This window comes from Hetaerina americana, unplaced genomic scaffold, assembly GCF_022747635.1.
Source record: "Hetaerina americana unplaced genomic scaffold, ioHetAmer1.1.p SCAF_2, whole genome shotgun sequence".
In the NCBI taxonomy this organism is placed as follows: domain Eukaryota; kingdom Metazoa; phylum Arthropoda; class Insecta; order Odonata; family Calopterygidae; genus Hetaerina; species Hetaerina americana.
The window spans coordinates 47,697,093-47,721,622 of record NW_027286763.1 but is presented as its reverse complement, the minus strand read 5'-3'; the positions used below and the strand labels follow the sequence as shown (position 1 = coordinate 47,721,622).

At 33.9% G+C, this 24,530-nt stretch overlaps 1 protein-coding gene across 2 annotated transcripts in view; it reads left to right on the top strand.

Moving 5' to 3' along the window:
• LOC139688056 (oxysterol-binding protein-related protein 1-like) overlaps positions 1-24,530 on the top strand; it is a 252,397-nt gene that overhangs the window by 8,099 nt on the left and 219,768 nt on the right. For both annotated transcript variants that reach the window (XM_071585472.1, XM_071585471.1), the window contains exons 4-10: positions 24-168; positions 3,699-3,844; positions 6,983-7,204; positions 10,144-10,263; positions 10,901-11,047; positions 14,488-14,571; positions 16,103-16,358. In XM_071585472.1, coding sequence (XP_071441573.1) covers positions 24-168; positions 3,699-3,844; positions 6,983-7,204; positions 10,144-10,263; positions 10,901-11,047; positions 14,488-14,571; positions 16,103-16,358 — 1,120 coding nt within the window. The remainder of the gene's footprint in view (positions 1-23; positions 169-3,698; positions 3,845-6,982; positions 7,205-10,143; positions 10,264-10,900; positions 11,048-14,487; positions 14,572-16,102; positions 16,359-24,530) is intronic.

Below are 24,530 nucleotides of genomic sequence, written 5' to 3'. Positions count from 1 at the left end.
GTTGTTTCTGCTTATGATTTCAGTTAAAGCAGGACAAGCCACCTAATATAAATTGCGTGGATGCTCAAGGTAATACGTGCTTGCATTGTGCCTCATATCGAGGTCACAAAGAAGTTGCTGTTCTTCTCTTGCAAAATGGAATTGATACCTCGATTAGGAACAACAGAGGTAAGTCATTTCAGATTTATGTAGCTGTTATCTGAGGAAAATATTACTACATGTAGACTATTCATAAATGTTAAAAGTGGCATTTTTGTTTACATGGTTAGCCATGAATTATTGAGGCTGATATACTCTGATACCTCTCATATCGACTGCATATTTTAAAAGCCAAATTTCCTTAAGCCAACTGAAGTTCTATTTGGCTACATATTTTATTCTCTTATTCAGCAAACAATACTTACTCTAACCAGCACCTTTATTCCTAAGAAAAATTTCACCAATTAGTGAACTACCAAATATCAAAATTTGAAGAGTAGACAGCCGAGACACATTGATTGTAATTGATAGGGGGAGATTGAAAATAATAATTTATATTTATTCAAGAGTGCAAAAAGATTTGTCCAACCCATAATTACTTGTTAGAAGAAATTTTTTTGCTGTAACACTTAAAAGTTAACACCAGACAAAATGCATGTCACCGACCTGAGGACTGTGTATATGTTCCCAGACATTTCATGAGTATCACTTTCCCAAATGGTATTTTTACCAAAAAGATAATATTTTATTTTGTAATAAATATAAGTAAATGATATCAATTGAATGCTTATGATTATCAAACAATATTGAAGTCTTACTGCTTCATAATTATTCAAGTTCAAGTCCCATCATTTTTAAATTCTAATTATTGTAAGCATTTTTTGTGTTGTGTTCTTCAATGGCTGACTATCATATCTTCTAGTTTACTATGTGCTCATTCTTCCTCTTAAATCTTTATAAAATGTCAACTGTGCATCCTTCACAAAGATGCAGAGCTTACTAAATGATTTCCTATGGCATTGGTATTTCCAGCAAATGAAACATGATAGCCAAATAGTTCCCTAAAACTTCAGTTCAAGTTCATTTATTCATAAAAATCATTATATTTTTGCTGATTTTGCCAGAGAGTACAAACCACTTAGTGCAGAGTGAGCATCTACAAAGACTGGCCATATTTATTTACATTGAAGCAGAAAACTTGTAATTTCTGAGTTTCTGCCCGAGGTTACATTTTTTGCCATTTTGTCCTTATCAATTAAAACTATGAGCCACACATAAGTAAATTCATCTTACTTTTGAATTGAAAATGTATTGGAATGAATAGTATTAAAATATTGTTCATTTTTTGTGTATAAAAACTAAAGTTTATAAGATCAGTGGAATGGGTAGGCAATTGTGCACCTGGATGTTAATCTGGCATGATGGAATCTTGCATACAAAACTGGAAGGAAGAAAAGGACACTTCACTGAATTAAAGACTAATAGGGATTCGTTGATTAGGTTAAAAGAAATAGAAATGGCCTTTCAACAAGAAGGAAAACAATTATATTGCCGTACTTGCTTGAAGCATATGAAGAAATTATTGTGAGAATTCAGAGTTAATGTATTCTGCATTCATTTAATATGTATTCCTGTGTATTGAGGTGAGTAGGGATTGTATATCAATTGTCCACTTTGAAATGCCATATGATGGTACAGTGAGCTGTGTTGAAGCAAAAACAGTTGAATGGTACACTAGAAAAATGATGCACACTGTGAGAAAAACATTTCAAGGCACGATTTGTTGGATGAATTCAGAATAAAGTTGTTGAAATTTTCTACAAAAAAAATACTTTCCTATGCATTTTTTTACAGCATAGAGTCATCATCAGTGGCAAGACAAAAAACAAGTTTTTTATGCCTCCGGTAACAAGTCTTACATTGGTCAGACCAAAAGAAACTTTGCAATTAAATTAAAAGGACATTCCAGTTTCTGAGTAAACAGTAGTGATTCTTCCTCCCTTCCGACTAAACATTTCATCAATGCTTCCAATCAATGTATCTTTGATGCTGATATTCTTTACCTGGAACAGAAAGGCACAAGATTGAATATCTACGAACAATTAGAAATTTCACAAGACCTAAGCTAATTATTGAATCACCACTGTACGTTGTTGATAATTCCCTTTTTCATTTCCCAAGAATCTCGCCCACTCCCAGACACAATTTAATTATGCACTTGATTCCTTTTGACTGATTGGTCCCCTCCTGGGAGATAAACTTCCAATGGTTTTACCCAAAGTGACTCATCGACTTACTTGTTCTTACCTCCATTGTATTCTTTGCCAACCCCCTTCTGCTATGAAACATACCCCGTCCTCTTTTTTGACTGAGTATTCTACCATTAATAGTGTTTGGATGGACACAGACTGTAGAACGTTGTTGTGGGGATGTAATCTATCCCCAAGGCCTTATTTAATTTCAATCCCCTTAATGCCCTTTCTAGTTCACAATCAAGTATGCCAAGACCTAAGATATCCCCATCAACATCATATTCTGTACCATATAGATCCTCTTTGTATTCTTTCCTGGTTTAATAAAAAGTTTTCATGATCTCAAGTTAATTGTACGCAATGTTAATGCATTGCTGTTTTTGGTTGAATTTGAGCAATTTTGGTACAAATTTAGCGGCGACCCGTGTCATGCCCAAATTATTGGTAAAAATCGAGTGACACCGGCCAGTCGATATGTCTAGATCCTCAGCAACTTCTCTAATGGGGATTCGACAATTGGCCAATACTATTTTCTTCACTTCATCAATATTTTCGTCTGTTGTTGACATGCTCGGGCATCCGGCTCACTCTTCGTCCTTCACATCTTCTCGGCCCTCGGGAAACACTGTACCTCAGATAAACATTGCTTCGGTCCAAGGTAGCTTCTCCATATGCCACAGTCAATATTGGGAATACGTCCGTGCCCTTAATTTCATTTTTCACACAAATTTTGATGCAGATTCTTTGATCCATATTTTGGAACCGGCAAAATCGAAGAAAAGCCAAAACACATCCTAGCAAAACAGCTTTCAAAAATTAACTGAACATTCAAAATGGCCGAAATTTTCAGCATAAGTGAGAAACCTAAGTACCAACATAATGCCACAAAAAAAAATCAAAAATCAAATATACGTAACCTGCAAAAATTCAAATTTCATGATACTTTTTGAACAGTCCTTGTACTCTGGTTTCATCATATTTTTAATTGTTTTTTATCTGACAATGATCCTGTGTTGCTGAAATGTGAATAGTAAAGCAGTTTTTTATAAGTGGAAAAGTGGAACAATTTTATTCTTTATTATGATACTCATCATACTTAAGTATATGCACTGGCAGATGGAAAGAAGTTTCTGCATGATGTAATAATGAAATGGAAAACTCCTAAAATATGAGAAGTTTCCATGAATTGCAAGTTAAGAGTTGTAAGAGTAATTATCTTGTTTCTGATTGAGTGAAGTGGGTATGGGACTTTTGTCCATATACCATTCTCCAACTCTGTAGTATGCTTTGTATTCTACCCTGGCGTTATTATGGTGTGTGAGTTGTGTTTTGCCACTTTTTGTGCCAAGTTCGCCGCATTATGTATATTAATCAGTCCCTCTTGGTGTTTTTTTTATATTTCTGTGGTAAAACTGATTTTATACTGTGTTAAATCATAAAGTTCTCAAATTGTATTTGGATTTTCAGGTCAGACAGCATTAGAAATGGCAAGAGATGCGCACATGCGTCAAGTTCTGTGTGTACAGCCCCTTCGTCAGTTGCAGAAGACTGCAACCCGCTTTGAGGGACAATTAGTAAAAAGGTCACGCTTTTTAGGCTGGAAGCCAATTTGGGTAAGAAAATTGAAAACCAGATGGAAACTAATTGGTCATTTTTGATGTAACCCTAAACCAGTGATGGGCACTGGATCACTCATGTGTATGCTGAGGGAAATTCTGTGAGTGGGGTCATAGGCAAGAGAAAGAAAATATTGGGATATTGTGAGGTATAATAGGAAAAGAGAACAATAGAATGTGAAGTTCTCAAGTGATTTCCTGATGTGCTCTTTGCTCTCAATGTCAGAACAAGTGGCACTCTTGAACACTGGCAGCCAATCGCCTGCATCTGCAGTAATACCCAGTTGTTGCCACCTTTTGAAAATTTAAAATCTTGAATTTTTTATGTTAATTTCAAAAATGTTTCCAATTAATCCTTATTTTCATGAGTATTTTTTTGAAGCACAGAATATTCTATAGGATTGACAAGTTTGACTAAACTTTTTTCTGGTAATTAGGTATTGTAGGTCTCTCGTACAATATGATAGATTATGAAATCTAAGGATGGGATATGGTCACCATCTTGCATGCTGAAATTGTGTGTTCATTATTAGTCAATACATTTTCATAGCATTTTGTTTGTGAATGTGTTTTGTACTCCCAATCAGGTATATCAGTATGGTCCCTGTTTTTTCCATATCCAAATGTTTTAGTGTATTCGTTTGTATTACATATTTAAAATCCATTGATGGAGGCTGCAGCATTTTTCCTGAAAAGCTAATACTAAAAACCATATCAACAGCAATTATCTTTGAATTCACACATTGTGTCTGAAGGCTGAGAGTCCGGTACGTAAGGATGACTTCGTCTTTGCCTGCAGCAAATCACAGTTAGCAAAGGTGAAGGTATGCTACTGTCTGTACAGGCCTAATTGATGTTTTGTAGACTTTCTTGGAAGTTACTACCTTGATCAAAAAGTTCCCGGAATAACCACCGTGTGGCGCTCCCATCGTTCCGATTTGAGTTCTGTTTTTTTTGTTAAATTGGTACATCTGTTGTTGATATTCCCTTTAAATCTTAGTGTCATAACTTGACATTTGCAAAAGTTACGGTCGGTTTTCGGTATGTCCATCAGTGCGTCCTGCGATTTTTCCATTACTTCCTCTCGGCTGCTAAAACGCGTTCCCCGTAATGGTTTTTTAACTCGATTGAACAGAAAGAAGTCACAGGGAGCCAAATCAGGTGAATTCGGTGGCTGTTGGATGGTATTTGTTGCATTTTTCGTCAAAAAATTACGAATAATGATAGCACTGTGCGACGGTGCGTTTTCATGGTGCAAAATCCACGAGTTTTCTGCCCACATTTCTGGTCTCTTTCGGCGAATTGCTTCACGCAAACGTCTCATAACGCCCAAATAATACTCTTTGTTTACTGTCTGGCCTTCTGGCAAAAATTCATGATGCACTACACCGTTGTAATCCATGAAAACCGTCAGCATTGCCTTCTTTTTTGACTGAAAACGACGTGGTTTTTTTGGTCTCGGCTCATTTGGTGAACGCCATTCACTTGCCTGATGTCTGGATTGCGTGTTGTACTCATAAACCCACGTCTCGTCTCCAGTAATGATCCTTTTGATGAATGTGGGATCGGATTCAGCCTCGCAAATCATGTCTTTTGCGACGTCAACACGGTCTCTTTTTTGCATGAAATTGAGGTCTTTTGGCACCAACTTTGCTGCTACACGACGGAAACCCAAATCATTAACCACAATGTCTTGGGCGGATCCATAGGCAATGTTCAAGTCCTCCGCTATTTCTCTGATGGTTAATTTGCGGTTATTGACCAACATTTCTTTTACTTTATCAATTTTTTCACCGACTTTCGATGTCGATGGTCTGCCACTGCGTTCATCATCTTCGATTGACTCACGACCACTTCTGAACCGCTCGTGCCACTGGTAAACGACCGTTTTTTTTAGAGAATCGTTGCCGAAACACTTTTCCAACATTTCCAACGTCCGTGCGCCACTAAATCCGTTTTTTACGCAAAATTTAATACAAGTTCGTTGTTGCAAATTTAAATCCATTTCTGCAATTGTAAAAAATCGCCAACACACACAGAGATAGATGTACTCTTGGCTACGTAACTTTTGCAAATGTCAAGTTATGACACTAAGATTTAAAGGGAATATCAACAACAGATGTACCAATTTAACAAAAAAAACAGAACTCAAATCGGAACGATGGGAGCGCCACACGGTGGTTATTCCGGGAACTTTTTGTTCAAGGTAGTAAGTCACAGTTATGTATATTATATAGCGAATGAAACCAATTAATGTTATCATCTAGTAAAATTATTTTGTCCAATTCAATGAAACTATTTTATCATTTATTTTTAAATGAGAAACTCGAGTATTTCCTTGATTCACTTAGACGTAAGGTGAGATTTAACCATTTTATTGTATTAATAGGAATAAAAACTCTCATTTTAAAATTCTGATGGGATGAAATTATCTGGTATTTTAATAATTTCATTCAACCCTGGGAGAATAATTAAATACAACATAGATGCGTATCAGTGGGTAACTGACGGAACTAAAAGTTTGAAAGTAATTTAAATTATATTGATGCATATAAGAAGAAAATTTCTGGGTGCATTTTGCATGGTGTCCGGTACTTCCTGTCACTGATTGGGCAATTTTAAGTAATATGTGTGTCTTGATGTGATTTATGTTTCTTCAAATTAAGAAAGGTTATTCCTGGTGGTAACTATTTGCATATATCCTTTGCTTCCATGCTCAGCAAAAGATACCGACTTGCTTATTAATTATGTTTTTTTACAAAACTGTGGGTACTGTGGGTGGGAAATGTGTGTTGTACTATTAGGGCTATTTTAAAGTTCAACTGTATCTCATGATGTGCAAGTGGACATATGTCTATAAATAGTATTTTTTAATGCATCAGATGTGTACTTTTATTTAAAAAACCAAGAATTGATAAAATTGTTTTCAACAAACCCATTTGGTGTGGATTATTTTTGCTGCTTTAATGTGATGATATCCACAGTTAACTCATCCTGCTTTAATAAGGTTTACTGCACCTGGTGAAATCTTGTGGAAATGTATCATATTGAAATGAAAGATGTCGCATAAGATTTGTGTGGAAAAGCTAAATAATGTCTTACATTTTTTTCTGCTTTGTTTGTATATCTATACAGGCTGTGCTTGAGAGAGGGGTCCTCACGTATTATGGTAGTCGTGCTGATGCTTGGTCAGGCTCCAAGCGGCGTGGATGCAAATGCTTGGACTCTGGAGCAAGGGTGGTCCTGCCCCCAGATGAATCTCATGACACCTCTTCATTCTCTTTTCGATTCTCTGATGGAACAATGCATCGCCTGGGTGTTGTAGACTCAGGAGAGGGCACAGAAGTTGGGCGACAGGTATAGAGTACTTTTGTATTTTTTCAAGTTGCAAGTGAATAAAATTTCTCTCTAGATATTCAGGTAGATGAAGTATAAATAGAATGGTAAATTGTAATGCAGAAACCAGCCATGTGATTAAAAGGGCTTCTACTCTTTGGCGTGATGTCTTAAGAGTCTATGAAAAACATAATTAGGAATAGTTGCCGTTCTTGTATCAACAATTCCACTCCACTCTGTGCAAATTTTCCTCCCAGCCATTTTCATCAAACGAAACAAACCACAACCATTAGCTGAAGGAGATGATTAACATTAAGAGGAGGAGGCACAAAGTCAATATCATTTTATTCACACATTCTTATTGCCTCAGCTGCAAATGGCTTCATAAATTATCACCTATCTCTATTTGTGCTAGTAATGTTATTTGATGGTGGTAGAAAACTAATCACAGAATAAAATTTCATCAATCCATTCCAATGTTGCTCTGTCATAGGTGCTGATAAGGTCCCCAATGGTCCCATAATTTTTAGTGTTCGTTCAATACATACACTGGTAATATTTTTCAACCAGGTGTACCCACAAATATAATCGAAGTGGCAAATTTAGAGACGTTTAACACTCAATCAGGGAATTTACTTTAGTATGAGCAACTCTTTAGTATGAGAAAAACTAAATTTGCACTTTTCCACAGCTTTATTGCAAGGCACTATGCGTTTCAGTTCATTGAACCATCTTCAGGTACAAGACCTCTTTAATGTACATTTTATTCCCCCTTGAGTTTGTATCGTTGTAATTGAGAATCTTGGATGCTGATATCCTTTCAATCTTTTTTCTCAGTTATTAAAAACGTTTTCTTCTGACCTCCACACCTCCAACACCACATTTCAAAGACTTCTTTTATTTACTTGTCTCCTTTTCCAGTATTCCAATGTACCATTGAATGATTTGACCAACTGCTTCCTTGTTTGCAACCTTAGATTCTTTGAACATGGTATTGTCTCTACTTCTTGAGCACCTCCTTAGGTTAAGCCATTAATTTCATGGTGTCGGTCAAATTTTTTCAACCCCAAGTTACACTGCTGCCCTGGTAAATGAAGGATTAGACTTGCTCGGATTTGGATAACTGCAAACAGCTTCTCTCATCCGCACACAAGAAATTTAGTTTTCTTCTTGTTGATTCTCATATTCTCAAAGTACTAAATGCTTATATTATGTGCAAAATTAATTCTGTAACTGTTATTAAACCATTATCCATTCTCCTAGAGATTATGAGGTACAGATATGAAATTCCATATCAGTGTGTAGCAACTCTCTACACTTTTCAAGTCTTCTGTCCTTTTTATCCTAAGTATAAATATGAAATCGTTACTCATTTAGTGAAACATTTGTTTTAAAGCAAGGCATGCCTGTTGAAAGACCCTGTGGAGCAGTCTGGAGTTGTGATACCCAGATTGTTTTAAGCATGATACCATACCAAAAGAATGCCAAGCAAGATGTTTTAAGTTAAAGATTGCACAATTGTAATTACAAGGGTAATTTGAAAAGTTCTCAGAATGGAATAGAAGTAAACAACTTACCTCAGTGAAACTTTATTATTTTTCAATGTAGTCCACTGTATCATGAGAAAAAAAAATGTGCAAATTTGCAAATAATGACAAACATCCACTAGAGCTTGCCTGAATCTGTTGAATATAGTCTACTGTACACTACTGCTCCTGGTTCAGCGATGTTCCAATGTCTTGATCCCATGTAGAAAATTAGATTCCTCCAGGCCTGCAAAATACACATCTACTTCAGCTGTTAGTTCTTTGTTTGATGAGAATCTCAGTCCACTGAGGAAAATTTTGAGCTTGGGAAAGAGATGGAAATCTGATGAAGCAAAATCAGACAAATAAAGCAGGTGTGACTACAATCCATTTCTTAGTTCATGTATTTTTGTCATGGCCATGACACATGTGTTGGCATACATTGTCTTGAGGAATGATGACTTTCTTCCTTGTCAAACCTGGCCTTTTTTTGTATATCTTTTGCTGTAGTTGGTCCAGGAGGTTAGTGTAGTATTGTCCAGTAATTGTTTTAACAGTGGGAAGACAACCTATTAGCAGACTCTCTTCCGTATCCCAGAAAACTGAAGCCATCACCTTTCCGGCTGACCATATTGCCTTAGCATTCTTTGGTGGTGGTGAATCAATGGGTTTTCCACTGCTTTGCGTGTTGTTTTTTCTCTGGGGTATAGTGGTGGAAATTTCCATTCTGTTGCGTTTGTGATCCTGCATCAAGAGTCCAGGCAGTCACTCATCTAGCAGGTAATTTTCTCTTATACAATTCCACTGTTAACATGTGATATGCCCATTCAGATGACATCCCTACAGCTTCAGCGATTTCTTGCATTTTCAGGAGACATTCCTCCATGACCATTTTTTGCATTTTTGCAATGATTTTTGGGGTAGTGGCTTATTTTTGCAAAAAAACTTCGTGGATTATCATCTAAGCTGTTCCGATCAATTTTAAACTTGTTTGTCTACTTGGCAACATTTGGATATGAAGAAGCAGAGTCTCCCAGAGCATTTTGAAAGTGGGCATGAATTTTCTTTGCTTCCATACCTTTCTTTACGAAGTATTTATTCACTGCTTGAATCTCAATTTTTTACATCTTCACAAATCACCACTCAGGAGCAACAGCAGAAAGGTGTCCGCACCACAGATCTCTTCCCAGGGCAATGATGCTTTACGTGTTTAGTCATTAAGAATTCTGTATGGGAGACTTGATGTACTAGTGCTGTCACCTGGTAGTGATTCCGATAAACTTTCAAGCTGCTCTCGTAATTATTTTTTGTTGAGAATGTTTCTAGAGTCTTGTGTGGATTAAATAAGGCTAGGTGCACAAAATGGATGAAATATAAAATGTCTTTTTGGAGGAGATAGTGTGCATTACATTTGAATTTTTATTTATATTACAGAAATGGATAAATGCATTTCAAGAGCATGTGGCTTTTAGCTCTCACTATCTCAGTCAAGGGCAGGTGTTGTATGACAGTGATGAAGAGGAAGGTGATCTTAAGCCACTCGGGTCTATGGAAGTAAGTACTATTTTCCTTTGCCTTTTAGCCTCAGTTTCTGTTGAAAATGTATGGCCTTCTTTTCTGTACTAACAATTATAGTGCCAAAATGCTCTTGGCAACGCACAGAAATTCCAGAAAATATTCATAACTCAGTCACTTTCAGAGACCCTATAATTTAATTGTTAACTTAATTAGTTTTCAGTAAATACAATTCTTTAAATATATTTTTTTGGAAGCTAGTTTAACAATGAACTGCTCATCAAGTTGTTATTTCCTGGTTCCTATGATGAGTTTTTATCTAATAATAAACTTTTTTAGTAAGACAGTCAAATCTGGTAGAATTGCTGGAGAGAATGCACTTGTCCCTTAGTTTTCAATATATTGTTAATGATGTGTTATTGTCTGAATAATTTTTTTCCCAAAATTTATTGACTCTTTTAAGAGAAACTGTTGCATTTTCCTGTGGAGCAGTATTTCAGGTATTATTTTTTTCACAAAAGGTTGTTTTTGCATTTTGGTTACCAATTATAGACATGATTTTCCTAGTAGACATGATTTCCATGCATTCTTCAAATAGGAACAATATAGGGTTTTCCATAGATATCCTTAAATAGGTTTTGGTGTTGAAATATATTTTTCTGTGGTGCATCCATAGGATTCTCTGCAAACTGCAGGAGCCCATCATCAGATGTTACAGCAACATTTAGGGGAAGCAACCTCTGTGATAGAAAGTCTGTCTCCAAGTGACTGGGAGAATCTAAACAATTGTGATGCTGCTGTCAACATTTTAGCTGCATTGAAGGTAATGTGCAACAGAGCTGTTGCATTGTATTTTAGTGGAAGTGGTGCCAACCTCCGCAATGTGAATATGTGACCACAAATACCCCTTTTATTATTTCACAATGCTGTTTTGACTTGATTCAGAGAGACTTGATTTGGGATAGGCTCCCTTGGCACAAGCCCGAGGGATAATTTCTGTGGAAAATATTGTAGATGGTGGTTTTGAAATAGACGTAATGAATTTTGTGCAATTTGTGAATCAAACGTACAAGCTTTCTTTGAAGTCTTGAGTCTCTGATGGAAAATTATCTCAGAATTGGGTTTTATGCTAGTTAAGGGAATAATTAGGATTTTTTCACCACAAAAATATAGTTGTGTAACTCTCCCATGTGAGCAAACACATAAGATTAGTATTTCACCTCTCTCTTCTGACATTCCCTGCTTGTTGGCAGAGACACAGTTTAATCATATCACTTCTCACCATGCTGTTGCCTTTGGGTTGATTCAAATTTCATGATATTAACATGGAAGAGAGTCTCATGTATTTGGCAGTAGTTAATAATAGTAATATTCCTTACTCTCTCGCTTTCTACTGTACTTTGCTAACCTGTGAGGAATGAAAATAGCAAAGGGAAGTCGTCTGGTAAAATGCCACTCTGATATATTTGACTGCACAATGTCCCATGTGTGTTCTTTGTGAAAAATCAAAAACTACAACTGGGGTAGAAAAGGCAAGTAATAGTTTTTACTACTATTTCCATACCTGAAGTCGTGAACCTAAACTTTTGATACCTTGGTGCTCTGTCGTGGCTGTATTCATGATCGGGATCAGAGGTTCGTGAAGAAAAATTACACCCTTTGTCATTTATATCTCCTGAAATTTATAATGCCTAATTTAGCATCATTCTGTTTGAAACAACCTAACACTAATGTTTGAGTCTGCTCTTGTGTAGTCAATTATATCTACCTTTCAAACCCTATGACACTATCATTGGTGTTTCACAGATAATGAATTAAAAATATCTTTGGGGAAAAGCGCATAATTCGTAATGAGTGGTTGTATGCATTTTGAAATCTTAATCTAATTTTTGAAAGTAACGATTCAAATTTGATAGAGAATGTACTCTACAAGAGAGGAATACAAAATTTCAATTTTGTAATGAATTTGTATATATTGCCTGCAATACTCAAAAGATCTGTCTCTCCATCACTAAAAAAAATTTTAGCTACTGAATTCCATCCCTAAAATGTATAGAAATTTTTTGAAAGGAATTAAAAAGCCAAATCATCTTCTCAACTTTGAAATATGATTTTTATGTGCAAGAATTCAGTTATGATAGTACTTATTTTTGTATAAACTGCAACCATGTGATTATTAACCCTCTTAGTGCGGCGGGCCGATATATCGGCTTTCGTATCCCTGGCGAAAAGTGCGGCGGGCCGATATATCGGCTCTTGCGTAGGCTTTTGTTTAAATCGTTGTAACTTATGGTTTTTTCTTTAATAATTTATGGTTTTTGTGCTATCGATAGGTCGAATTCCATAGAATTACGTAACTATTTTTTAAATTTTTTATTAGCAATTTTAAATGCTTTTAAAAAAGTATAATTCTTACCATAATTTTTCGTTCAGTTTTGTACATGTCAGGAAGCTCTGCCTAATTGTTTGCTCGTTTTTTTTCTGAGTAGTCTTTCCACTATGAAAAGCCACTGAAAGGCTACTAATCTGTTTTCATCTGTAATCTCTTGAATGTGTTGTGGTGTCGTGGTGTTGATATATACCTGCTTATTCAGACTTTGTTGAGACGATGGAAATGAGAGCACTGCTTTGTAATCATTTTGGTTTCTCTTGCCGTCCGTCGTATCTAATCAATTGCGCCCTGTGTAATGGATTACATTGTCAGCAGTTCTCTGTGAGTTAGAACTTAGTTTTTTTCTGCCTTTAGATTGTAAGCACATTACCGCAGTCTCAAGGAAAGGGGAAAAGTCCCAATTTGACTCAGTGAGATCAGCCTTTTCAACAAAATCGAACTATGCAGAGGCTGACAAAAAAATTTGTAACTCACTGGTTTTTCTTTATTTATTTATAATATTTTCTACATGTCTTTTTGATTCTTTATTATATTTAAATATCGTAGTTTAATTGAAAAATGTTTTTAAAAAAATATTAGTTTTGTGTCTAAAAATCGAAATATTATTGCTAAAAAAATATTATTCAAATTTATGATACTGTAATAATTACATTTATTATTCAGATGATGTAAATGTATTGCATCATTATTAACTACAATATTATATTTTAAAATAAAAAAACTGCATATGGATATCTAAACAAATAACTTCATAATGTTTTTTTTCCTAAGGTGATACATTTTCTTAAATTACACTTCGCACTTCTCACTAGTACCCCTGAAATCCCCACCGCACTAAGAGGGGTAAACAGAAACAACCAATATATTGTAATTATTTGAATTTCTGTAATTGTCTTTTTTTCATCTTCATTTATGTTGTTATGAATATTATAATATTATCTCTTCGAAATTCTTGAGCTTTCAGAATTTGAAATGCAGCTGCTTCACAACTAAGTTTGTGACTAGTTATATCATCAATGCATTTTAAAATGGAATTGGAATATGCCCTTAATTTTTTATGTGTGCTAGTTTTTATAATATTGATTAATTACCTTAAGGTAAATTACATTAAGACAAAGTGTTTGTAAAATTTGCAAATGGTTTATTTATTGCTCCAATTTTTAGTAATGACAAAATGAATTGTTAGAGTATTCAATCAACCTCTGTTACTGTAATTATTAGAATAGAATCCTTAAATTGAAAGTATTCCATGTACTGAGACAATTTTAAAACCCAGCATAAGCTTCAGACTCCATTTATAAGCATTTACAGGACTGCACGTAAACCACTCATGGCAAGAGCATCAAAAAGGAAATCTTGTTAACCTGCCTTAACTTATTTGGAATTTTAACGTTACCGTGTTCATACATATTTTGCCTTTGTATGTTTATTAGAGAATATTATTATCCATAAATGTTGAACGGAAGCATACGTGAATATGTAACCAGACAGAGGCTAAAATAAAAACTACTATGACTATCAGTACATTTAAAACCAAGTTAAAAAATATTTCACAAGAAAAATGTTTTTGTAACGGAGAAACAAATTTTAATTAGCCAAAAAATTAAAAAGACTAAAATTTGGATATAATTATATGCATTCCAACTTGCCCTATATTTTTTAATTTGCGAACAATAACAGGATTTTTAAGAAATTTTAAGTATCATTATAATGATACTATACTGCAGGGGCATTGTGCATTGTATTTGCATTTACGTTTTATTTTTTTTGACTTATCTTATTCTTCGTGTAGATTTGGATACAGGATGAATGAATAAAATTATAATTTTTCCACAAATTATTAAATATAAAAATTTCTCTCTCTCATACAGAAATTCCAAATATTATCGGAAACTGCTGGCAATATGATGTGCTCCTTGGGTCATTGTCTTACCCTCTTCCAGCAACAAGAAGAGGTAATGTTAAAAATAATAAATATACTGCCTTCATGCATCATATAAAAATGGAAATGTTGTCTCACTTATTAAGAAATACTCTTTTCTAAGAGATTAATTGATATTTTGCATAAGTCTTTTTTGAAATATATATTTTACATGTGATCCTATGGCTTTTTGTTCAAATTAAATGATGTGTAACAGTTATGTTGTTTCCTCATTCCTCGTGCATATTCCAATTTTGAAGAGTTTCAAGTGTCTGCCCATTGATAACATTTAGCCATCATCCATGCAGGTCTGAATTCAAAATATAAAGATAATTATATATTGGTAAATGAAATTTTTGTTATATACATAGGGATTATGATCATCATATCATTTATAACATATTTATCATTAATGCTATTTCTAATTGAAACGTTAGCAATTGCATTGAAATACACAGCATGTTAGTTGAGGAGAATAAGATAAAAACATCTGAAAGTTGGCAATGAAGGAAAGCAGTTACCAGGTAACCTAATAGCTGCATGTATTGACTGCCTTTCTCCAGAATATCAGGCAATTATTCAGACTATGAACTCTTACATCGAAAAGTGGCTTTCATGAAAAATGTGACACAAAGCTAGTGCCGTAAAGTTTTATGATTCCCATGATAGAGTTTTCTTATTATGATTAGATTCTTTAATTTTTATTTGAATACTTAACCCTGTTCCTCATGGGATCATGAATTTTCTGAGGAATGGAATATATCTGTATGTCCGTGCCACTGCCTGTTTTTCTTTATTTGTCAAGTTTTCCAGTCGACTCCTATAATGTGAGGCCCAAACATTTCTTGTGTGCCAAATGTAAACTTAAAGAGTCCTGAACCTTTTCTTATTGCCTTCATACATTTTCCCTCACCTTGTTTAATGAAGCCTAGTTAGTACAAGGTTGACCGCACATCTTTCCAATGAGTGAATTCTGTGATGGGTTGGAAGTAAAAATAGTGCCTGAGTATTTGACTTCTTCCAAATTTGATTCCACCTATTGGATTTGCCTTGTAATTGGACGTTCTACTTTATTATTGCTTTTAAATGAAGTTAATGTGAAAGCATAATATAGAACAAATTTTTAAGTTGGAAATTTAAAATGGAAATTCGAATAACAGCCATAATGCATTGCCTGAAATTATTGGCGTAAAATTACCATGGTATTGATTATAATTTTAATGACATGTATTTAGAATTTCATTTAATGTATTTTCTAACAAATACCAAGAAACTGCATGAGGTGCCGTGACAGTAACTTTGAACAAAGTCATCCGCTGTATGTGCATTGCAATGCAACAATTTCTGAGTGTAACAATGTCATTAAAATGTGTTCTCTATATATTGAAGTTCTCCCAGTTCCAATGTGGCGCTCCATTTTATGAAATGGAGTGAGTATAAATGAGTTAGTGTGATCAATGCATCAACCTGTATGCACTCCTATCAGTAGAGCTACCCAGCACTGAGGTGATTTTTAAACATTCTTTCTGATAATCTTAACGGCCACAAATCCTCTCTCTGTTAAGGTGCGAATGCTGCAGGTGAGGCAGGAGCAGGAGAAGTGTCGTGTGCTGGAAGAGGCTCTTCATGTCTTAGCCAAGGAGCACCACGAGTTGGAACAGTCTGTGGTGGGAGCCTCCCAGCCCCCGTCACCCCGTTCACTCAGGTCTCCCACGCCCCTGCCCTTTGACCGATCTACGTCTCATCAGTCTCTCAGACACAGGCGCAGCCCTCGCTTCTACGACACATCAGATGATGAGTTCTATGATGCTTTTGATGCCGGTAAGGATGTGGCAGCCAAAGAGTTGAGTGGATGCATTGTTTTTAAAACTACTGATTCACATTATTTACACTTTTATACAACACTCTCAATCACGATTGCATTGTATATCTGAAAATTGTTTTATTTTATGTGTTGTAAAGTGTACAATAATCTTTTTTGATTCCTTTGAAGCTATCTATGCTTCAACTTAAATTCTGATTAATGTAATGTATAGAGGAATGGTTTTGCATATATTGAAAAGTCTTTTCTTATTGTAGAATAGAGATATTCTTTATTCTAATTAACCCCTTTAGTGCCAGGCTAAAGGGGTAAAATTTCTATAGAATACCTTGCTATTGAGTGATTGATAATTGAAAGAATTTTTTTTCGTAAACCATTTATGTGCAAGTATGATCAAGAAAAAGAATACATACTCTATATTCAAGCCTTGTCAATAGATGAAACAGTTGGCACTAAACAGGTTAAAACTAAAAATATTAGGCCTTCTTAAATTTTTCATACATCTTTATTCTTAATTTCTGTTATTGTAAATCTTGCACACGTCTTTTTTTTCCCTGAAAAACATTTGCAGGATTCGCATGAGCCATGAAATATTTTGTGTACGATAATTTTTTCTATGAATCTTGTTATGGCATTTAAATATTTTTTCCTTTATTTCCTCATGCTAGTTTCATAATGTGTATTTCATTTATTGTGATTCATGGAAAACTTCAATAGTTTGTTTTTTTATTGATTTGAAATGGTTTATCATGGAATCAAGGAGCAATTTACAGCCATATGGCTTATTAGGAGCAATTTACATTCTTATGGCTTTGCTACTTTTATTTGTAAAAAATTATCAGTTGCGATTCTTTTTGTATATTTATTATTGCATACCTTTGTTATCGATAAGGTAGTCAATGGAGATTTGCTACTACAAAGTACAAAGTTTTGTTGATTTTGTTTCTATTCATTGATGGGGGTTGAGATGTAAACTGGTTTCTGGAAAAAAACTGGAAGATTGTGAATTTCAGTGTCATTTGAAAAAGACAAGGAAACATTTTGTCTATGTCCCAGAAAATAATTCATCAATAGTTTCAAAGTGAATACTTTCTTTGAATTAAATTCTTTCCTGCAATAAGAACTTTCATGTTTTATTACATCTATGTAATGAAATGTTTACCAGGCATTGTATCAGAAAATGAGTAGCCAAAAAATTAAAACTGCCATGGAAATAATTGGACTTCTTTTCTAATTTTAATATTCAGTAAACATTTATGATGCTGAAAATCATAAAAAAATCAGTGAAAGACAGGTAATTGATCATTGTAAGGCCCATTGTTTTTCTCATTTTGTCGCTTTTTTTGGCATTGAACCCATTAATTTTTTAATATTTGATATTGAAAGGAAAGTATGCATTTCTTTAAAAAGCTTTTCCTTATTGAAATTTCGATTTATGTTAAAGTATATGTCTGGTTAAGGTTTTCTGACATTATTACAGACCTCGGTCAAGTCACGAAAAATAGTTTTTGTTATATTTACGGGGAAAATGTCAGACATAATCGTGAACAATCGATAACATTGTTTACGAGGCACTCTCTTACAAACGTGAAATAGCCCCGTAAATGTATGCTGCCCACAATAACTTTAGCTATGCGGGTGGTGGAAACCACAGGATACGGAATAAATTCTAAAAAACACATCCTCACACGGCGTTAATCATTTGTAGTCCAGCACGGAGTATCAGTTATTATCATCTTTGACAATATGTGTACAATAGTAATTTCTTTTGAGAATGAGCTTTAGTGAATACCAAGCTCTGTTAAAGGTAAAATATTTAAAGTTACTTGACTGAATAAAACAAGAATTCTTTCCATCTTTGTTCATAATCAAATTAGAACTCTTAATTGGAGTCAAATCATCTCTCTAAAGTCATACATTGTCCTTAAACCTATGCACACCCGTAAGTTACAATATTGTAACTTACTGGTGTTCAGGTGTGTTACTTTTTATTATTATATAATTCCAATTGAATTTTAATATTGAATGTAAGAAACTTTTGATGACTTTGTCTTTTTATGATAACATACGCTGTATATGTCATTTAACAAAAGAAAAAACTGAAATATACTATGAACTTCTATTGCAAAAAGTTAGGAATCCATTAATTTCAAATATCTCTGACATTTGAAAAATATCCTAAACTCTAACCTTTTTTGATCTTCACATTGTCATGACCATAACAACGTACATTTTGCAAACTGAAAAAATAATGCGAATGAGAAAGAGAGTGACAAGAATTTTCCAGACTTATTTATGGTGATATTGTCAAAGAAATGAACTTAAATTTGTCTTTAGAACATACAGCTCTGTTTAATGAGCAGGAATTGTTTTTATCATCATACTAATTATGTGAGTTTCTCTCCACTTCTTGAAGAACTTTACTCTGCAATGGAAAGCTGCACGACCACTATCCTTTTTCTAAATCTTTTGTAATGTAATGCAACTGTTGTTGCTTATATCATGCATATAACATCTGCTGAATATAACAATGCTCCCGTTTCAGCTGAAATAGAGGATTGTGCGTGTTTTTGCAAACATACATTGAATATGTTCCAAGTGGGAAAAGATCATACTTCAAAATACATTGATCAAATATTTTTTTTATTGAGTCATTAGAATAGGAGTATTGGCAATTAGAAATTGACTTAGTGAAGAGAAAAACCTTCTGAAAAGGAATATGCATACCAAAATTCATTTTATTTGGCTCTGTTAATATTTTGCAAATCAGTATATTTTGCTCTGTTATACTGAGTAAAGTTGAATATAACTAAGTAATAAATGTGAGAATAGTTAGAATGTTGATGGTTGAATGATGTAATTTTAAAGAGCATCAGTTAATTTAAAATTTAAGAATAGACTTCCAGAGAAAATTTAGGACTGTTATTACAAGGGTATTTAGAAAGGTTCTCGAAATCACCCCCAGATGTCAGTGCTAGCACAACAAGTTTCCCACGTAGTAATAGATGATCCTTTGTGAGTAAACACATAACGCGTCAGCGCTCTGGGAAGAGATCTGTGGTGTAGACACCTCTCTGTTGTTGTTCTGGAGTAGTGATTTGTGAAGATGGAAAAAAAATTTAGATTCGAGCGGTGATTAAATACTTCGTAAAGAAAGTTATGGAAGAAAAGAAAATTTATGCCCACTTTCAGAACACTCTGGGAGACTCTGCTCCTTCATATACAACTCTTGTCAAGTGGATAAATAACTTGAAGTTAGGTTGGGACAGCTTAGATGATGATCTGTGTAGTGATTAGTCAAAATGAGCCACTGCCCCAGAAATTATTGCAAAATTGCATAAAATGGTCATGGAGGAATGCTGTCTTAAAGTGCGAGAATTCACTGAAACTGTAGGGATGTCACCTGAACGGGCATATCACATTTAGCAGTGAGATTAGATGTGAGAAAATTATCTACTAGGTGGTTGCCGCAACTCTTGATGCAGGATCACAAATATATCAGAATGGAAATTTCTGAACAATATTTGACTCATTTTAAGATCAATCTACAAGATTTTCTGCCCCAGTTTGTGACCACGGGTGAAACTTGGGTCCACTACAATACCCTTAAGACAAAACCGCAGTCAAAGTAGTGGAAAAATGTAAATTCACCACCACCAAAGAAACCCAAGGCAATGCGGTTGGCTGGAAAGGTGATGACTTCAATAATTTGGGATGTGGAAGGAATTATGCTGGTAGATTATCTTCTCCCTGGTCAAAATATTAAGCCGACCTTCTGGACCAACGACAGCAAAAGATACTTGAAAAAAGGCCAGGTTTGGCAACGAAGAAAGTAATCTTTTATCAAGACAATACATGCCCATTGCCATTGCCATGGCAAAAATGCATGAACTAAGATATGAATTGTTGCCATACCCACCTTATTCTCCTGATTTGACTCGCATCAGATTAGCATCTCTCCCTTAGCTCAAAATTTTCCTTGGTGGGTGGAGATTCTCTTCAAAAAGAGAACTAACAGCCAAAATCGACAAGTATTTTGCAGGCCTGAAGGAATCTAATTTGCGATTTTGGATCAAGACATTGGAACTTCACTGAACTGAGTGTATTAGTGTACAGGGAGACTATATTGATAAATAAAAATGTTTCACCTAGGTGAGTCGTTGATTTCTATTCTATTCCGAGAACTTTTCTAATTGCCTTCGTAAATTGTAGTGATTACTGATAAATATAGTGTTAGGAAAAAAGTATGTTATGGCCAAGGAACATTGACTATTATGAATGCAAATGTTACATAAATTAAGTTATCATTCATATAAATTATTCAGATTTCAGTCTAAAATTCAGTTTGTTTCATACAGTGGTAAAGATGAAATTAAATGGGGAATAGTTCATAGTCCAGAATGTTTCTCTCATACAACTCCAGTATAATGTTTGTTCTCTTGTCTTATTAAATTAAAGATACTACATATGATAGAAAAAATGATTCGAATTCTAGCAATTTAATTATTAGTTTTTTATTGTCGATATTTTATTCATTCTTCAAAGGATTGGCTGTATAGGTGAAACTAAGCAATGTCTGAAAAATTTCTGAAATCTTGCAAATGTTTTTCACATTTCACTTAGGTGTTTATGTTTGAATGTTTAATTTTTCACTTCTAGTTTAATTGAAATTGAATGCTTTATTCAATTTGGCTGAAAAGGTCCCTTCCTATAACCTTATAGTACTAATCCATTCAATCTTAACATCAATCTTTACATCTGTAATCCCTTATTTTTCCAGTGATCTCAACAGTTGTCTTCATTAATGTATGAAGGAAGATTTAATGATATCCGGACAAGAAAGTTAAATATATTATTTTTCAGTTAGATAAGATTATTCCCTCTGAGCACTGCTATTCATCAAGAGCATAATGGTGGTAATAATCTGAGAAGGTTAAAGTAATCATTTTCTATATTTGCATGTCACTTTGTCTTCTGTTACACCCAATCTTTACATTTATCCCTGGCTTTTATTAACAATGAATTATTTATTCTAATTGAAAGTGAAACAGCACAAATTTTTATTAACGGGGGCAGTCATATTTTGGCTCATGTATTAATTAGTATGGGTCAGTCTCTTAGCTGGAGAAATTCATGCCTCCTTTATTACCATAGCATAAATAAATTGTTCACTGTATTCAAACATTAAAACTGTGATAAACAATGAACTTTATTAAAATTTGTTTTTGAATTTAAAATAATCATGTTATTTCTTTGTAAATCTATACCCTAAAAGAAAGCTGTTAAGACTTCTTAAAAATTCTTATCCATTTATCTTATTTGAATTATCTTTGCGAAGCATGTATCAGTGGTACAAAGAATTTAAAACATAAAATTTGTAAAATTCAGCATTTTTTATTTATAGGAAAACACTTTGTCTATTTAAGTTGCTTTTCAAATGATATGCATTGAATACTGTTCTCACTAATGCACACATGCAAATTGTAAAGTATATTCTATTTTTTCATATTGTAATATGATATCAAGTTTCAGCACTAGTCTGCACAAATTGTGTGTTAAAGTGATACATAATAGCGGCCAATTGTTACTAATATGCCCATTTAATTATGGAGAACTTTTATTTGCCTGAAAATTTTCACTCTGCTTATTTTTTCCTAAACTTAATTAGTTTGCATTCTTTTATTTTTTTTAAACTGAAAATGCACTCCTGGCACATGAATTTGACAGGGTGTCTAGTAAATAGAAATTTGGAAAACCCGAATATCTCTGTAGATTTGGACCAATATTGGCAAACTTGAAAATTTTCAGTAATCCTACAGATAGCTAGAATGTTTGGAAAAAATGATTTCTTCCACCATATAGAGATAATTTTTTGTAAATATGCATCCTTTAAATAATTAACTTGAAATATTACTTCACAAATCTTCTTTCGTTCATAATTCTATACATTCCATTGAAAATTTATTTGTAAAGAATTTGCTGACTTATAGCAAATAAAAGCAATTAATAGAACAAATACACCTGAGCAAACCTGTCCATGAACCCTCTAATGCTGACTGGCACCTACCCCAAGGAATGAATGTAGTATTTTTTACTATATACTGGATTATTTTAATGGTTTTAGCTTTTTTATTCATCATTCTTTCCTTTTAAAGCTGAAATGGTATATTCGTAATGAAATAATTGTGTCTATTTTTTTTTCCTGTTTCTATCCCATCAAAATGTTGTCCCTTTGCGTTCCTTATAGATCAAATGGGTAATCCATTGAGAGCACGAAGAGCAGAGCATAGATACATGTAAATGGAAGTCTATACATATTCTTATTTTCTGAAGTCAAGTATAAAATTGCCAATTTACCAATTATTTCCTAAGTGTTCGATTTGTCATTTTTTACCAGTCAGGATGTTTTTTTTGGTGAGTGAAATAAAGTTTTTCTTGCCATCAAGCAGAAGCAATACAAAATATTTTTTCATTAGACAAGATATAGTTTCCTGAAAATCCACCTTTATACAGCATGCATATGATTGTGACAAAATTGTAATGAATAACTGACCCAAAAAAGACAACAGAATTCAGCTCAAAGGTTGGTTTGATAGGTGAAAGTAGGGCTTGTCTGATATCGGACCCCATTGTATATGTAATTCACACATTCAAGGTTGGGGTAGAGGGTCAGATGCTTTCCTCGTGCCTTTCATAGGGAAATGGTACCTGAAAAATCTTCATCTTGAATACACTGATGCTTAATTTTTGATGAGAAGTGAAGTGGCTGAAAAATTAATTCACAGAATAAGGAAATATATTGCTGGAGAATTCCACATGTTCAGTATTATTGAGGATCCTTTGAATAAAGACATGCCTAATACTCTGTCTCTTTACAGTATTCCATTTGGTTTTAAAAATCATTCCCAGTATTTATCTTTCTTTTAGTTCCACTGAAAGTTCCAAAAGATTGCATCCCAAAAGTTATCCTAAGCAAGCTTCATTTGACATTTACCTCAGCCTTTTGAGCTTAAAGAAAAATCATTTCATGTCCTTATTTAAGTCCATGTATTTCACTTTCAATCCTTAGAGGGTAGTAAAAGAAACTTTGCCCTTCGAGATAAAGATTTAATTTTTCACATGACCATGGTTTTAATGTTGTACATCATCATTACCATTGAAACCATTTTCGTGTGAAGTATTAAATCTTAATGTGGAAGGGCAAAGTTTCCTTTTCTACCCTCATCATGAAGGAATTCAACAAAGTTAAGCCTGAAACTGTTGTGTTCATTCCTGTGGTAAGAGCATGAGAAAAATGAGATGTGCTCTTTTTATCAGTAATGTTGCATTTTATCCTTAAGCTAAAGCTTGGTAATGCTCAGTGTGTATCAAAATAGTGATTGTGAAGCTTTTTATTTCAATAATATTTCATGAAAAACTGGTAACAAGTTGTTTCTTTTCTGATTCTAATGTGGAATTAGTCAAGTAAAGTTTTCCCCATCCCATCCCAAAACCTTGAATTGCCTTTACCTTTCTCCTTTACTCAATGATAACATTAATAACTCCCCGAAAAATAATCTGAAATGTGTATTTATTTAATACAGTAAGAGAATCACTTGAGGATGAAATCGAGGAAAGTCTTGAATCTTAAATTGAATCACACTCTTTCCTGAAGCTTATAATGCTGTTTCATTTTTTGGAATTTTATGGTTTAAGTGAATTTAATTTAATTTTCATTAGCTAATTTCAATAAAAAATTTCAATAACTAGTTCTTTCATCTTTGAAATCATAGTTTGATTATTTTACATATGATGTATTTACCCATTCATTTATGTTTGAGGTGTTTAATGTGCACATAGTTTACTTTTGGGTTAATGCATTGTGATTTGTCTACCCAGATAATAATATTCAGCCAAGGTGACATTAAAACTATTTACAGTGAAGTATTTTGCTATTATGATTTTAATAAATTCAACTTATTCTGGCAATTTTATCCCCTGTCCTTGACTACCCATGGGGTTCAATACACTATGATCAGTCAAGAGTATCACAAAGTTCACGGAGATTATTTCCCTGAAAATGCAGTTTGTTCAAGTAATGTTGACAGCCAATAATTGATGGGTAAAAGATTACAGATAATTTTTATGGCATTTATTTGCTTAATCTTTTGCAGAAAATGAGCCAAATGTGT